We start from the raw sequence: 14,433 nt of genomic DNA, 5'->3' as shown, positions 1-14,433 counted from the left end.
GGTAGAGCACTAGCCTTAAGCTGAAGAGCTGAGGGACAGCGCCCAGGCCCAGGCCCCACAACGGACAAATAAATACATAATAAATTTAAAAATTAAAAGAAAAGAATATTGTGAGTTTTAACCGTATCCAAAAACAAAAAAGAAAAGCAAGAAGACTTTGTAAATTGACATAATAATGGTCCCAAATAGTGTGTGGAACCTTCCTTGCATGGGGTTTGTAGACTAAAGGGTCTGTGTCCTGAGCATCACTTCCCTTCATCACGTTCCTCTTCCTCTCTCTCCCTGCCTCTCGCCCTTGCTCTCACACTCTCTGCCTCTGACAACCAGTCTGGGTCTGACCTGGCGAGACATGCAGCATCTGACCGTGCTCACCTCCAAACGGAACCAGCTTCATGACGAGGTCCATCAGTGGCGGCGGAATGGAGTGGGACTGGAGTTTAATCATCTCTTTGGTTACGGAGTCCTCGATGCGGGCGCCATGGTGAAAATGGCTAAAGATTGGAAAACTGTGCCTGAAAGATTCCATTGTGTGGGAGGCTCTGTCCAGGACCCTGAGTAAGTCGGGACACTGCTTCTGCTACTGCATGTCCAAGTGGCCCAGAGATGGTGTCATAAGATCGCCCACACAGCTGGACTCCCCCTCCCTGTCAGAGGCAAGCACTGGATCTGATTCAGGAACAAACAGTTCCTAGGCAGAGTCACAGAGTTGCCCAACTTGGGTGGAGGTGGGGTTGGGGGGGGAGGTGCTCTGGCATTCACAGAGAACAGAAATGTATAATCAAAAAGTGTGAGCTATAACTATTTCAGCAGTTATCATCATCATCACCATCATTAGCATTAGTATTAGTATTAGTATTGTACTTAGGTTTAAACTCAAGGCCTTATGTTTGTTCCATGTGCTTGTTAGTGAGGTTCCCTCAGACCTCAACCCGCTGAGTAGTTAGGATTTCAGGTGTGGGCCAGCTTATGTGATTATTTTTAATTGTACAAATCAACCAATGTAACCAGTGCCCACATTAGTAAAGAGAATAGGACTTATGTCCCAGGACCCCTATAGGGTCTTCCAACATCCTCTCCCCAGTGGGGACCACTTGTCTTACTTCTAACTCTATAGATTACTTTGCCTATTCTATATTCAGTGTAAAGAGAATCAATACTCTGCTCTCTTTTCTATCTAACTAATCTTATTCTAATTTAGTTGTTTGTGAGATTCAGTCAAATTTAGTATGTACTTATAGTTTATTCTTATTATTGAAGAGTGTCTCAAGGTGTGACCATATCACAATTAGCTTATACCTTCTACTCACAGAACAAGGGAAGGATTTGATTTTGTTCTGAATGAGGCAGCGTGCCATGAGAAGGGACCTGAGGGAGGAATTTCTTACATAGAAATCACTGATTTAGCCAAGCATGCCAATTTTCCTTCCCACTTCCCCTTCATGACAAGAGAATTGGCCAATAAGAATACCTCTTTGATTTCTTGCTATCCTCATTGGTTCACCAATGGCCCAATGAGAAGGCTGAGTCAGGAGGGTTGTGAGTTCAAGGCCAACTTGGGCTACATAGCAAAACCTCATCTTAAAAAAAAAAACTAGCCAGCCATCAATGGCTCATGCCTATAGACCTTGCTACCCAGGAGGCAGAGATCTGAGTATTTCAGTTCAAAGCCAGCCCAGACAGGAAAGTCTTATGTCCAATTAACTACCAAAACAGCTGGAAGTGGAGCTGAGACTCAAGAGGTACAGTGTAAACCTTGAGAAAAAAAAAAGCTCAGGAACAAAGCCCTTGATAAATGCAATTTTTCCTCTCCCTCTGATCCACAATTTTAAACATGTTCAGTTCAGAACTGCAGAAAGAAGATGAGCTCCTAGAACTGGGGATGGAATCCTTGCCTAGTTTTTCTGTGAATTGCAAACTGGGCACATTTATTGCTTAAAGTAGACTCTTGTAGACAAGCAAGCCCTCTCGGATGCTCATCCCATTGGCCCACATCCTCACTGGGTGAGCATCCTCCATGGGTGAGCATGCCCATTGTCTACTCACTGAGTCAAATGGATCATTACAGAACTATGAGGTTTTCCCCCATGGACCAGTCCATAATCTCATAATGTTCACTTTAATCAGTAAAGTTTCCACCCAAGCCCCATAATAATTTAAAAACATAGAAATGCATGTCCCAAGTGACATCATATATACTTACAATGAATTATAATATATAATGTGCTTATAATGCATTCAGGTTTAGGGTGTAGCTCAGCACAGAGCGCTTGCGCTTGCCTTGCAGATACAAAGCCATAGATTACATCCTCAGCACAAACTTGGGAAGGATCCCTGACTGTGATTGCATCCCTCAATGCCTTCCTCACCCAGTCCCACACATGAACTTGTTCTTGAATGCAGGAGAGTTAGCTCTAGGGCAGTTATACTTATTGGGGAGCACAGAGGCTGGTCAGAAAAGCTTGCATGGAAGCCCAAGGCTGGTTGTGCCACTTGACAGAGGTGGCCCTTGTTACCTGGAGTCACACTTCCAAGGAGCTTCACTGTGAACAGCCTTGGCAGCTACCATTTCCCATGATAGGATATTTGGGGCTGCACAGCGACAGCATATAAGAAGAGAGCAGAGAATGATTGTCAGATTTATTCATTTTGTGAGCATTTATCTTCCCCAAGAAGGAGTCAATTTGAAAAGTGATTTTCTAAAGAGACTTTGCTATGAAGAGAGTCAGTGAAGGGTGTTCAACGAGGATCAAAAGAAAAATGCAACTGGCTGCGACCAACTGCACCTGCCTCGTGAGCAGAGCAAGCAAAGGCAGTGCCATCAGCCAACACAGAAGGAAGCAGTTAGCTCAGAACACCACCAGGACTTATATGTGCGTCCCAAGAGAATCTCCCTGCAGCTTCTTTAAGGCCGTGGCCAAAAGCATGTTCCAACTCTTAATATTTAGAGGATTTGGGAATAAATAACATATTTTCTCTTTCTTTCCTTCTTTCTTTCTTTCTGTTTTCTTTCTCTCTATCATTCTGTCTGTCTGTCTGTCTGTCTGTCTTTCTTTGTGTCATCTTGGAGCTTGATCTCAGGGTCTGAGTACTGTCCTTGAGCTTTTTTGCTACAGGCTAGTATTCTACCACTCAAGCCACAGCTCCACTTCCAGGATGTTGGTGGTGGTAGTTTTTTTTCTCTTCAGTGGTTAATTGGAGATAAGAGTTCCGACTTTCCTTCCTGGTCTAGCGTCAAACTGAGATACTCAGCCTGAGATACTCAGATATCAGCCTCCAAATATCAGCCTCCTGAGTAGCTAGGATTACAGGCATGAGCTACTGGTGCTCAGCTGACAACGTGTATTGTGTTGGTATGAATGCTGGAAGCAGCATGAGGGAGAGAGAAAACAGCTTAGTCAATCACATGACAGATGTCTTCCTATGTGGTTAGGTGTTCAGGTGGACTCTGTCCCACTAGGAAAAAGTAAAGTTCAAATAACCAGCCACTGAGTGTTCTACAGGACTACCATACCACAGGTGTTTACAGCACTTGAGAAACAATGACTGTTATTATTACTATTTTATGGCTCTAATAAAATAGTCACAACTACATGAATTTATCACACACTTGACAAGCGTTGCATGAGACACCCCTCCCCCCTGAAAATACCTGCTTCTAAGTTCAAGGCAACATTTACAATGATGTGCAATAAATAAAGATACAAGTCATTCTCTGTCTTTTACAGGATTTGAATTCTAGGCTTTTGTCCACCATCTCTATAAGATCAAAGAGGGGGGAAGTCACTAAGTCTTTTTTTTTTTTTTTTTTTTTTTTTGTCGGTCGTGGGGCTTGAACTCTGGGCCTGGGTGCTGTCCCTCAGCTCTTCAGCTCAAGGCGAGCGCTCTACCACTTGAGCTACAGCGCCACTTCCGGTTTTCTGGTGGTTTATTGGAGATAGGAGTCTCACGGTCTTTCCTGCCCGGGCTGGCTTTGAACCGCGATCCTCAGATCTCAGCCTCCTGAGTAGCTAGGATTACAGGCGTGAGCCACCAGCGCCCGGCTTCACTAAGTCTTTTCGTGCCTACTTCATTTTCTGCAGGAAGAACTGTTAGAACACAGCCTGCGAAGTAATACCCGTGACTATTTAAAGTTTCTGTGCTGAGATTCTTTTGGTTCCATAACATTTCCTATTTTAACTTCTTGCAACCTGACTATTCCTTAGCACATATCTTCTTTTTCCTTTAGAATGAATTTTTTTCTTTTCTTTTTATAAAGGCAATATATATGATCACTGTAGGAAGATCATAAAATGCAAGTGAGACAAAAAGAAAGAAATAGGAAAGGAAAGAAGAAAAGAAGGAAGAAAGGAAGGAAAGAAGGAAGGAAGGAAGGAAGGAAGGAAGGAAGGAAGGAAGGAAGGAAGGAAGGAAGGAAGGAAACAGAAAGAAGAAGAGAAAAAGAAAGAAAAAGAAAGGGAGGGAGGGAGAAAGAGGGAGAGAAAGAGAAAGAGAAAGAAACAGACTGGGAATGTGGCTTACTGGTAGAGTGCTTGCCTAGCATGCATGAAGCCCTGGATTCAATTCCTCAGTAAACAGAAAAGGCCAGAGGAACCTCTGTGGCTCAAGAGGTAGAGCACTAGCCTTGAGCACAGAGAGGCTCAGGGACAGTGCCCAGGCCCTACGTTCAAGCCACAGGACTGGAGAGAGAGAGAGAGACAGAGACAGAGACAGAGACAGAGACAGAGAGAGAGAGCAAGATGACAAAGATCAAAGTCAGCCCTTGGTATATGTGGAGAGTTTGTTCCTGGGGCACCCCTCACACCCCCATGAATACTCAAATCCATGAATGCTGGAGTCCTTTATATAAAATGGTATCATATTTGTGAATAACTTATGCATGTTCTCCTGTATGCTTTAAGTCACCTCTAGATTACCTATATTATACAATGCAAATGTTATGCAAATAGTTATTATATTGTTTAGGGAATGGTGATGAGGAAAACAGTCTATACATATTCAGTAGAGATGCAAATTTGCTTCCAAATATTTCCCATCTGTGCTTGGTTGGATCCACTGAAGTGGAGCCCATGGATTTGGAACAGTGAGCGTACTGCCCCTAGGCTTCCCCAAAGCTACGCTGCCTGCCAGAAAGCTTGCCGGAGCTTGTTGGCCCTGGAATTCACATCAGGCTTTTAATTTAATTTCAGAGTAACAGCATTCCCAGCCCAGCCCAGACAAATGTGTGTACTTTCAGGGGCCCAGCTCCAGTGTAGTGAGCAGTCACACCGCAGCACCGGGGGTTGCTTCTGCCACCATCGCTGCATCTCAATAAAAGAAGTGAATGCTTTGTATGTTGGTCAGCATGCTCTCCCAGAGCCTGTGAACCAGGAAAACTGGAAAAACTGACCATCCGGGTCATGGATTCATGGCATCACCCCAGGAAAACTAGTTAAAAGTGTACATAAACTTCCCAGGGATAGAATTGCCTTTATTAATGAGAAGTAGTTCAGAAACACTCTTCAGTTTGAAGCCTTGGCCCCAAGGGCAATGCAATGGTACAGGGTTTCTATTGAGGGGTGAGATCCTAAACCTTTGCGTGGCCTGAACGTAGGCTGAACAATTGGGGCAAAGCAGGAAGATGCTGGTGCCGGAGGTGGGAAGTAGTCAGGCTATCTGCACATATGCAGTCACTTGGAGCACTTAGGAGATGTGGAGGGGGTTGGGGGAGGGCACAAAGCAGCATATGCTTCATTCTCTACTCACAGAGAGGGTTCCAACTGTACAGAACTTGCTTACACTCACAAGGAAAGATGGGAATAAAATTCACGTCTGTTGGATTAACCCCAAAGCCACCTTCTCTTCCTGCTACCCTAAGAGTACCTTAGTACCTTCCCTCACCACCTCTTCTTTCCTTTTGCCCTCAGGAAAATTCCACCCACGGGCAAGTTGGTGCTGACCCTCAGCACAGATGCATGTGAAGGAAAGGAAAATTTTGTCCGCTACCTGGAGCACGTCCAAGCTGTCATCACGGTCAATGCCACCAGGAGAGGGGATCTGAACATCAACATGACTTCCCCTATGGGCACCAAGTCGATTTTACTAAGCCGGCGTCCCAGGGATGATGACTCCAAAGTGGGCTTTGACAAGTGGCCTTTTATGACCACCCACACTTGGGGAGAAGATGCCCGAGGAACCTGGACCCTGGAGCTGGGGTTTGTGGGCAGTGCACCTCAGAAGGGGGTGCTGAAGGAATGGACACTGATGCTACATGGTACACAGAGTGCCCCGTATATTGACCAAGTGGTAAGAGATTACCAGTCGAAGCTGGCCATGTCCAAGAAGCAAGAGCTAGAGGAAGAGCTGGATGAAGCTGTGGAGAGAAGCCTGAAAAGTATTCTAAGCAAAAACTAGGGCCATGTTTCTGCCTCCACGGTCTCCCTCCCTCTCTGTCTCTGCCTCTGTCCTCACCCCGTGTTTCCAGCAGGTACCTAGCAATTACTGTCACCCACACACACCGGCAATGCCATCTTCTTAATCAACCACTTTGCTCACTGTCAGTGATTATTTTCATTACAATGGAAGTGATCTTTTTTATTCTATGCCCCAAATATAGTGTTTCCCCCATAACATCTATGTCCTACGTGTGACTCTACCTTCTTTATTTCTGTCATTCAAATGGGTGATATCCTGCAAACAAAACTGGGACCGTTTTTCCTTTGATTTTTTTTCCTATCTGAGCAAACGCATGTTATAAAAAAAAAAAGAAAAAGAAAAAGAAAAAGGCACCTACAGTGACTGGAGAACATTTGTCTGTGGTCTCAGTGAGGAGCTGTTATATAACATGGAAAGCAAAGCTGAGGCAGAGCTGGGGGAAGGCGGGCCTCTGCCACTCTTAATGCACAGGGAAAGCTGCAAACTTCAATTTAGAAAAATTCATAAGGGGTATCAGAGATTTGAGTGACGTGATGAGCGAGAAGCCATCCACAGGGAGCCTAAATCACAACAGGAGAGAAAAAAAAGATTCCAAATATGATCGCTGGACCTTTACCATCAACACTCAACAGGAGAGAAAAAAAAGATTCCAAATATGATCGCTGGACCTTTACCATCAACACTAAGATCATAACTCACTCTCCTCAACCAGCCTGCTAGGAAACCTTACATAGTGTGGCTCTCCTTACACCAGCTGTTGCTCAGATTTATTGTCAAATCTGCTGGAGCAGCCCAAATTTCTTCCCATTTGTATAGAGTTACACACACACACACACACACACACACACACACACACACACACACACACACACACACACACACACACGCACACATGCATACATATTTATTTTCAGGGATTCTCTTTTATAGCTATTCAAAAGAAAACATGAAAGCAAATCTAGCAACAAGTCTATGAAAAAGTAGTTGGTTCGTTTTTTATTACAAAGAACGTTCCTTTGGGGCTTTCTGCTCTGGTGTGACTAGGAGGTGAGGAGTTGATTGGGTTGGATTTGGCTTGTTGATGAGTTTTACAGCTTTACACACATGCTTGGACTTTGCTTTCCAAAAGCATAATTGGAAAGAAATGTCTCTGATATGTTAGGGAAACTGCATTTTTTCTGAGAGAGGTGTGGAAGGAGTGAAGGTGGTACATTGGAGGAGCAGTTGTATTCTTGGAGACCTCCATTTGTGAGGAGCCTATCTTGATGAGAAGGGCACTTATCAGCTCTCCCCTTCGTAGCTTGAGCCTGCGTTAAGCAATCCCTTAGGAAAAGACCTAGTTGCTACCTTTCCAACTTAGAAATCCATGAGCACATTGGACATGACACCCAAAGGTTAGAGTTGCCAACCTCAAAAGACAGCATTCACTCCCAAATACTTTTAACCAAGGTGACCTGTTGTCATATTGTGTTCTTACCCCAGGACGGGCTTCACACCCAACCTCAGTGCCCAGCCACTCACAAGAAACGTTTCTTTGTTCCTAGCCACTCCTAGCTCCAACCCCTCCCTCCCATACAGCATCCATGACTCAAACCAGCAATCAAGAGCTCTAGGTTTGACTCCCTGATGGTGGTAACTTGAACAGAGAATCCTCACTTCTATTCTCTCTTTCCCCATATTGGCATGAATTTCTGTCTTCTCTAGCACCCTGTGAACTATCCCTGTATATGCTTTTAAGTGTAACAATATTTATGATTTTTTAAAGAAATTTATTACTTGTTGCAAAGATCTTTTTAAACCAGTTTAGATTTAAAGAAAAATAAATGGAAGTCATTGAAAATGCATTTCACATTAATGGTCTGAAAATAAACCAAAGGACATTATGTGTGCCTGTGTGTTTAAGTGCACACAGAAATATATATATATACATATGTAGACTATATACATGTGTGTATATGTGTATATATATACACCTGTATAAATGTATATACACACATATACTTAACATGTGTGTATGTGTATTTATTGAAGAAATAGACACCATATTCATCTCTAAAAGAATATTCAGAGAATATCAAGGTGATCCTGGCTAAGAGAAAGCCAGTGGAAATTCAGGTGAAAATGTTCATCGAGTCCCATTATGTCTCCTCTGTAATTTTGCAGCTCTCTGTATAAACATTAAATGTCTTATATATGCAGCACAAATATAAAAGTTGTCCATATTTTCACAGTTGTGGCATAATTTATGAAATCAGAGAGTAACTTATCAGCTTCTTAATAGAAATGGCAAGTTTTGATATGAGAATATAGTATATATAAATATATATAGTGCTATATACAAATATTTGGTCTCTATTTCATTTTTTGCATCAGTATTAACACTAAATTATGTCTAGCTAGTGATGTTTCATGATATCCCTGATCCTAATGCAAGAGAGTATTTATAGTCATTTATTTTAAAAATGAAAATAACTGGATAATGATTAATCAGGTTAATATTGTTACTCCCTGTGACAAAATTTTATAAGTAAATTTAAAAATATATGTTGTAAATTAAGAGGCTCAACAATAAAACATTACCTTCCAGAAATTATGTGAGATGTGCTATATCTTACATGAAAACACTTCCATCATTTGTAGGAGCAGATAATAAAAATTTGCCAAAGAGAGACCTAAAAAGCCTGCCTGTCTTAGTAAGAATACACAAAAGACACAATTAGCATGTACATTGGACACAAAGTATGGTCAGCAGTGGCATTCTTTTCATATTTAAGTTACATCCATTAGTTGTTGTAAAATCAACTTTGGAAGTCAACACTAGGGTATTTTAATAGAATAAAATAGGATAGTCTTGAGTAGACTAGGTCATACCTATTAAAGATAAGTATTATTTCCTGAAATATGTTTCTAGGAGGTAAGTACAGAAATCTGTTTGTCTGTTTGTCTGCCTGTCTGGTTCATGACATAAACTAGATTTCTTATTACGGTCCACGGTCAAAATCTTTTAGAAACACAATTCTAGAATACATGCACATTAGAGTAGATTAAGTTATAGTTTAGTAGCAAATAGCCTCAAAAATCTCAGGGAATGTGGCTTAGTGGTAGAGTGCTTGCCTAGCGTGCATGAAGCCCTGGGTTCAATTCCTCAGTATCACATAAACAGAAAAGGCCAGAGGTGGTGCTGTAGCTCAAGTCATAGAGTGCTAGCCTTGTGCAAAAGAAGCTCAGGGAGGGCTGGGAAGGTGGCTCAGTGGTAGAGTGCTTGCCTTGCATGCATGAGGCCCTGGGTTCGATTCCTCCTCACCACATAAGAAAAAAGAAAAAAGCTGGAAGTGGCACGGTGGCTCAAGTGGTAGAGCACTAGCCTTGAGCTGAAGAGCTGAGGGACAGCGCCTAAGCCCTGAGTTCAAGCCCCAGGACTAGCAAAAATAAATAAATAAATAAAAATAAATAAATAAACCTCAGTGGTTTAATACAATGAAGATTTGTTCATCGTTTATTTATCATTCACACACTCTAATGAGGATTCAGTTGACTCTCCAAGGCCACAGTGCCATCCTCCATGCAGTGACTTGAAGATTCAAGCTACCTGAGTTTCACTATTTATATACTGAAATATATTTCAACATTTATAGGGCTGGGATGTAGCTCAGTGACTAAGTGCTTGCCTAGCAAGTGCAACACTGGGTTTCATCCCCAGTACCTAAAAAGAAAAGACCAAAAAAATAATTTATAAAGCTACTACGCCATGCTGTTGTTACTATCCCTTATAAATTAATGATGATTTTCCATGTGATCAGTTGATCACACTGATTAGAGTGATTACCTAACAATGATACAACATAAAACCTTTAGTACACACATACCCAAGCACTTCATATTTAGGGAGAGAGACAAGGACCGAATTAGGGGAACCATTGATCTCGTAGTCAGAGTCAGTTGTTAGATGGAAAGAGTCTAATTTGCTACAAATTATTTGTAAACTCAAACTTCTAGGAAACCTGCAATAATATTAGCACAGAGTATCTCCTAGGCCAATCCAAATGTCATGGTTATAATCAGCAGGGAGGTCCTCCAAGTTCAAAAAAGAAATTAGTCAACAGAATGGATGGCAAGAAGGAAAGACACTAAACTATAGGAGCTTAAAAATGGGTGCTGGTGGCTCACTCCTGTAATCCTAGCTACTCAGGAGGCTGAGATCTGAGAATCGTGGCTCAAAGCCAAACCAGGCAGGAAAGTCCCCATAAGAGTCTTACTTCCAATAAACCATTCAAAAACCAGAAGTGGCGCTATGGTTCAAGTGGTAGAGCTCTAGCTTTGAGCACAAAGAAGCACAGGGATAGCACTCAGGAGAGTCAGGGTGACAAAAGTTGACAGACTGGTGTGCAGAATCCCTAGCTCTTAAGTCTATTGAAGCTAGAGAGGGACTCTTAGTGAACTTCTCTCTCCCAGATGGAGTGTGCCATCTCCTGCTAATGGTCTCACTCCATGCCCACCCCCAGAACCTGATGCCTCATTCAGCCTCCCAAGAACATTGAAACCAGCCTAAGAAAGTCACACACTTGAATCGACAAAAAGGCCCCTCTTTACATTTACATGAACTAATGACACTTGCGTTTTCCCATTCGTCTTTTGTGCATTTAGTTTGTTCAAAAAGCAAAGGAGAACATTTAAGAGCACCTAAAGTATGTGGGAGCTGGGGGTGGGAAGGGCTTTGCGTGAAGGCTGTCTGGTACCAGGATGGTGCAGGCAGTGTGCTTGCTTCCTGCTCACAGGAATCCGGAGGCTGCCACGGGGCACCAGGGCCTGTCACACCTGCACCTCCATCAGGTGGCGCATAAACACTGCCATACAAAAGGATCTGAAAAGTGGTAACCTAAGCTTGGGAGGGAGAAAGCCAGAAGGAACTCTGAGGGAGGTCCATATAGATCCCAATGGGTCCATTCATCGCCTGACCTGGGGACAGCAGCCTGGAGTGAAACACCAAAGGCATCACCTGGCAGCTGGTCCTCCAAGGTTTCCCTGGCACTTTGGAAAGTGAACCTATGCCATTTTACCTGGGAAATGCAATGTGCAGCAGTGCTGGGACTGTAATGATCTCAACCTGAAGGTTGTTGATTGGCAGCAGCCAATCAGCTGTTGGGCATAGGCCAGGTTCGCCCCTCCCCACCCCACCCCAAGCCAACCTTAAGGCAAGGAGTCAGGTCAAGGGGGTTAGGGTGAAAGGAAGCATCTAGTTACGGTGAGTAGGAAACTAAGACAGGCAAGAAGAGATCAAGAAGAGGCAGTTGAGATGTCAGCATCTGGAACTAAAACCACCGGCGATCTCCAAAAGACTTTGAGGGTGCCTCATAGTTTTTGCAACAGAAATCATAGTTTTTGCAACAGAAAGTGAGAGGGCCAAAGTACTGACCCACCATGGCTGCTCCGCAGAACTCTCAACCTGCCCTGGTTTCAGATGAGCACTCTCCTGTGACCCTAGGAAATCTTCAGGCAAAGGGTTGTATGTGCTTACAGCAAGGACCCCTCAGGGTGTAGGCATAGGCTAGACAGCAGGGGATCTGAGCCATGCATGTCTGGCAAGAGTTGAGACAACAGCAGTAGTCCAGTGGCTTGGGAAATGAGTGAGGCAGGGGTTGCAGCGTACCTTCTTCAGGGTGGAGGCCATCTGGGAGAGTCTCACCACAAGGGAAGAGGTGATGAAGACCCCATGATCGGTGCTGTTGGGAGGTCTGCTCTGAGACCCCCATTTTATAGCAAGAAATGCTGTTTATGACACAAGAGGCTTTGGGCTCCTTCTCATAGCCTTCAGGGAGAGGGAAAGCCAGGAAAGGCACTCCGTGTGCAGCTTTACTGGAGGAGAGCAAACTAAGCAGGGGCAGTGGACAACAGCCACCAAGAAAAAAATGATCAAGTGGGGTTTGATCTCTGGGACCCTTGGGTGGCTTTACTGTGCTCCCAAAGTGCCCACTTCAGCCAGGACCACCATTGTCCTGCTTTTTAGGATGGGTTGATGCCCCCCGGAGAGTGTGGTCATGTGTTCCCTGCCTTCTGTTTTCACCTCACCTCCTTACATCATACCACTCCAATCCTCAATATTTCTTCTTTTTGAATAGGCCAAGTCCATTCCTGCCCCCACCCCAAAGGCCCCAGGGCCTTTGCATTTGCAGTCCTCTCTGCCCGGAATAATCTTCCCTCCGACGTGCACCTGATGCCTCTTTCTACCATTCACACCACATGTCACCTCCCCCACAGGGTCTTCCCTGGACCACCCATCCCAAATAGCCCTGCCGTCACTCCAGCATGGCGTCCTATGTGATTTTCTTCATAGGACTTGTTCTAATTTTCTCCTCCAGTCATCTGCTTACTTGTACATTTCCTTCCTTCCCATCCAGAATGGTATAGCTTGGATCAGAGTCACATCTGATTGTTCCCTTCAGCACCCAGAACTCTGCCCAGCACAAAACAAACTGCGGGTCCATTCTCCTTGATTGACTCAATCAACATGTAAAAATTGACTGGGCGCTTGATCAGGATGTCATTACATATATGCCTGCCATCCTGGCTCATTGGGAGGCTGTGATCTGAGGATTGAATTTGGAAGCCAGCTGGGCAGGAAAGTTCATGAGACTCTTTATGTCCAATTATCCACCAAAAAAGCTAGGTGAGGGGAGTGGGCAAGTCTCTTTCCTAAGCAAGGAAAAGTCGGTAGCCATTTAACAGGGCATCCTTGTCCTGAGCCAAGCTGAGCACCCCCCCCCTCCATTCCCAAGGCCCTAGGAATTAAGACAAGGGATATTGTGCAAGCAAAGAAAGCATTTTAATGAAGGTTCATAGACAATGCCAAATGGTCAATTATAATCAAATCCAAACAGGAACCATCACTCTTTTATCATTTGTCCTAAAATATCAAGGTATTTCCCCTACAGTAGCCTCCACACACCCCTAAAAGAATTTCTGCCATTGAACTGGGGCATTTTAGGAGCCCTTCTCTCCCAGTTTCTTGTTGGCCTTTGTCTTTCCAATCACAGTCTCCACAATCACAGAGGTCTCTTCATAGGTCTCAATGCTCTCTGTTGAGATCTTCTCAATAGATTCCACTACTTCTACTTTCTTAAAAGCCAACGCCTTGGGAGGGATTTTTCCTGGCAGACTGCTGTTCTTATTCCCAGGCCCTTCTGATCTATCCTGGACAGCCTCGGGCCTTTGAGAAGGTGGTGGAGATGGTCCCTCTGGACCAGGTATGATCACAGGGCAGGTTCTCTTAGACCCTTCATCTTCCTTCTGGCTATCATCTCTCTCCCTGGGACCTTTCGGTTCTTCAGCACTTATCCCATTCTCCTTGTCTGCAGCCTGCTGGTCGCTGGAATGCCCGCCATCTTTTCCCTGGGGACCCTCTGATCCATTCTCTAGAGGTGGTGTGGGCGGCTCCGGAGATGGCTCCGCGTGGCCATCATGATTTATGGAGTCTTCCTCAATGGAAATCACCACCCCACCCCTGGTTGGGATGGAGGAGGAGCGGAAGCCAGGGTCCACATAACTGGCATCCCCTGTGACTAACACATGGCGCCCTTTGGTGTAGAGACCAATGGAGGGCTCAGGCATAGGCTCTTTGGAACCTTTTATTCTCTCCTTGACCATCTTGCATAGTTTCCCAAAGGCTTTGCTTATCTGCCCTCCATCTGGAACATCCTCTGGTCCCCCCTCTTGAGCTGGGGGACCTTTTTCTCCATCCCCTGCTCCCAGCTGAGATTCACCTTCTTCTTTAAGTTCTACTTGCACTGACTTTGTGTCTTGCTGCCTTTTTAATGATACGTCTTGCACATTTTCTTCTGCTTTGTCTTGAGCTATAATCTCCTTTCTTCTTGGAATGCTTTTGGGGAGGCCCTTTTGTCTTGGCTTAGCGGTTGTTATATCCTGAACAGCCCTGGTGAGGTCTAACAAAAAGCACAAGAAGTAAGCCGAGGATAACTTCAATGAGCAGGAACACAAAAGTACATTCATTGAAAACTATGTGAATCG

At 44.2% G+C, this 14,433-nt stretch overlaps 2 protein-coding genes across 3 annotated transcripts in view; one reads left to right on the top strand and one right to left on the bottom strand.

Moving 5' to 3' along the window:
* The window catches only part of Pcsk2 (proprotein convertase subtilisin/kexin type 2), a 267,516-nt gene extending 258,512 nt beyond the window's left edge, over positions 1-9,004 (top strand). The window contains exons 11-12 of the mRNA XM_070006706.1: positions 328-555; positions 5,904-9,004. Coding sequence (XP_069862807.1) covers positions 328-555; positions 5,904-6,390 — 715 coding nt within the window. The 3' untranslated portion in view covers positions 6,391-9,004. The remainder of the gene's footprint in view (positions 1-327; positions 556-5,903) is intronic.
* Positions 9,005-13,235: 4,231 nt separating this feature from the next.
* The window catches only part of Bfsp1 (beaded filament structural protein 1), a 58,423-nt gene continuing 57,225 nt past the window's right edge, over positions 13,236-14,433 (bottom strand). For both annotated transcript variants that reach the window (XM_070007654.1, XM_070007653.1), the window contains exon 8: positions 13,236-14,348. In XM_070007654.1, the coding sequence (XP_069863755.1) occupies positions 13,390-14,348 (959 nt within the window). In that variant the 3' untranslated portion in view covers positions 13,236-13,389. The remainder of the gene's footprint in view (positions 14,349-14,433) is intronic.

This window comes from Dipodomys merriami, unplaced genomic scaffold (assembly GCF_024711535.1).
Source record: "Dipodomys merriami isolate MVZ:Mamm:240054 unplaced genomic scaffold, mDipMer1.0.p SCAF_7, whole genome shotgun sequence".
In the NCBI taxonomy this organism is placed as follows: Eukaryota; Metazoa; Chordata; class Mammalia; order Rodentia; family Heteromyidae; genus Dipodomys; species Dipodomys merriami.
The sequence above is the reverse complement of the archived record's forward strand: the minus strand, read 5'-3'. Positions and strand labels throughout refer to the sequence as shown.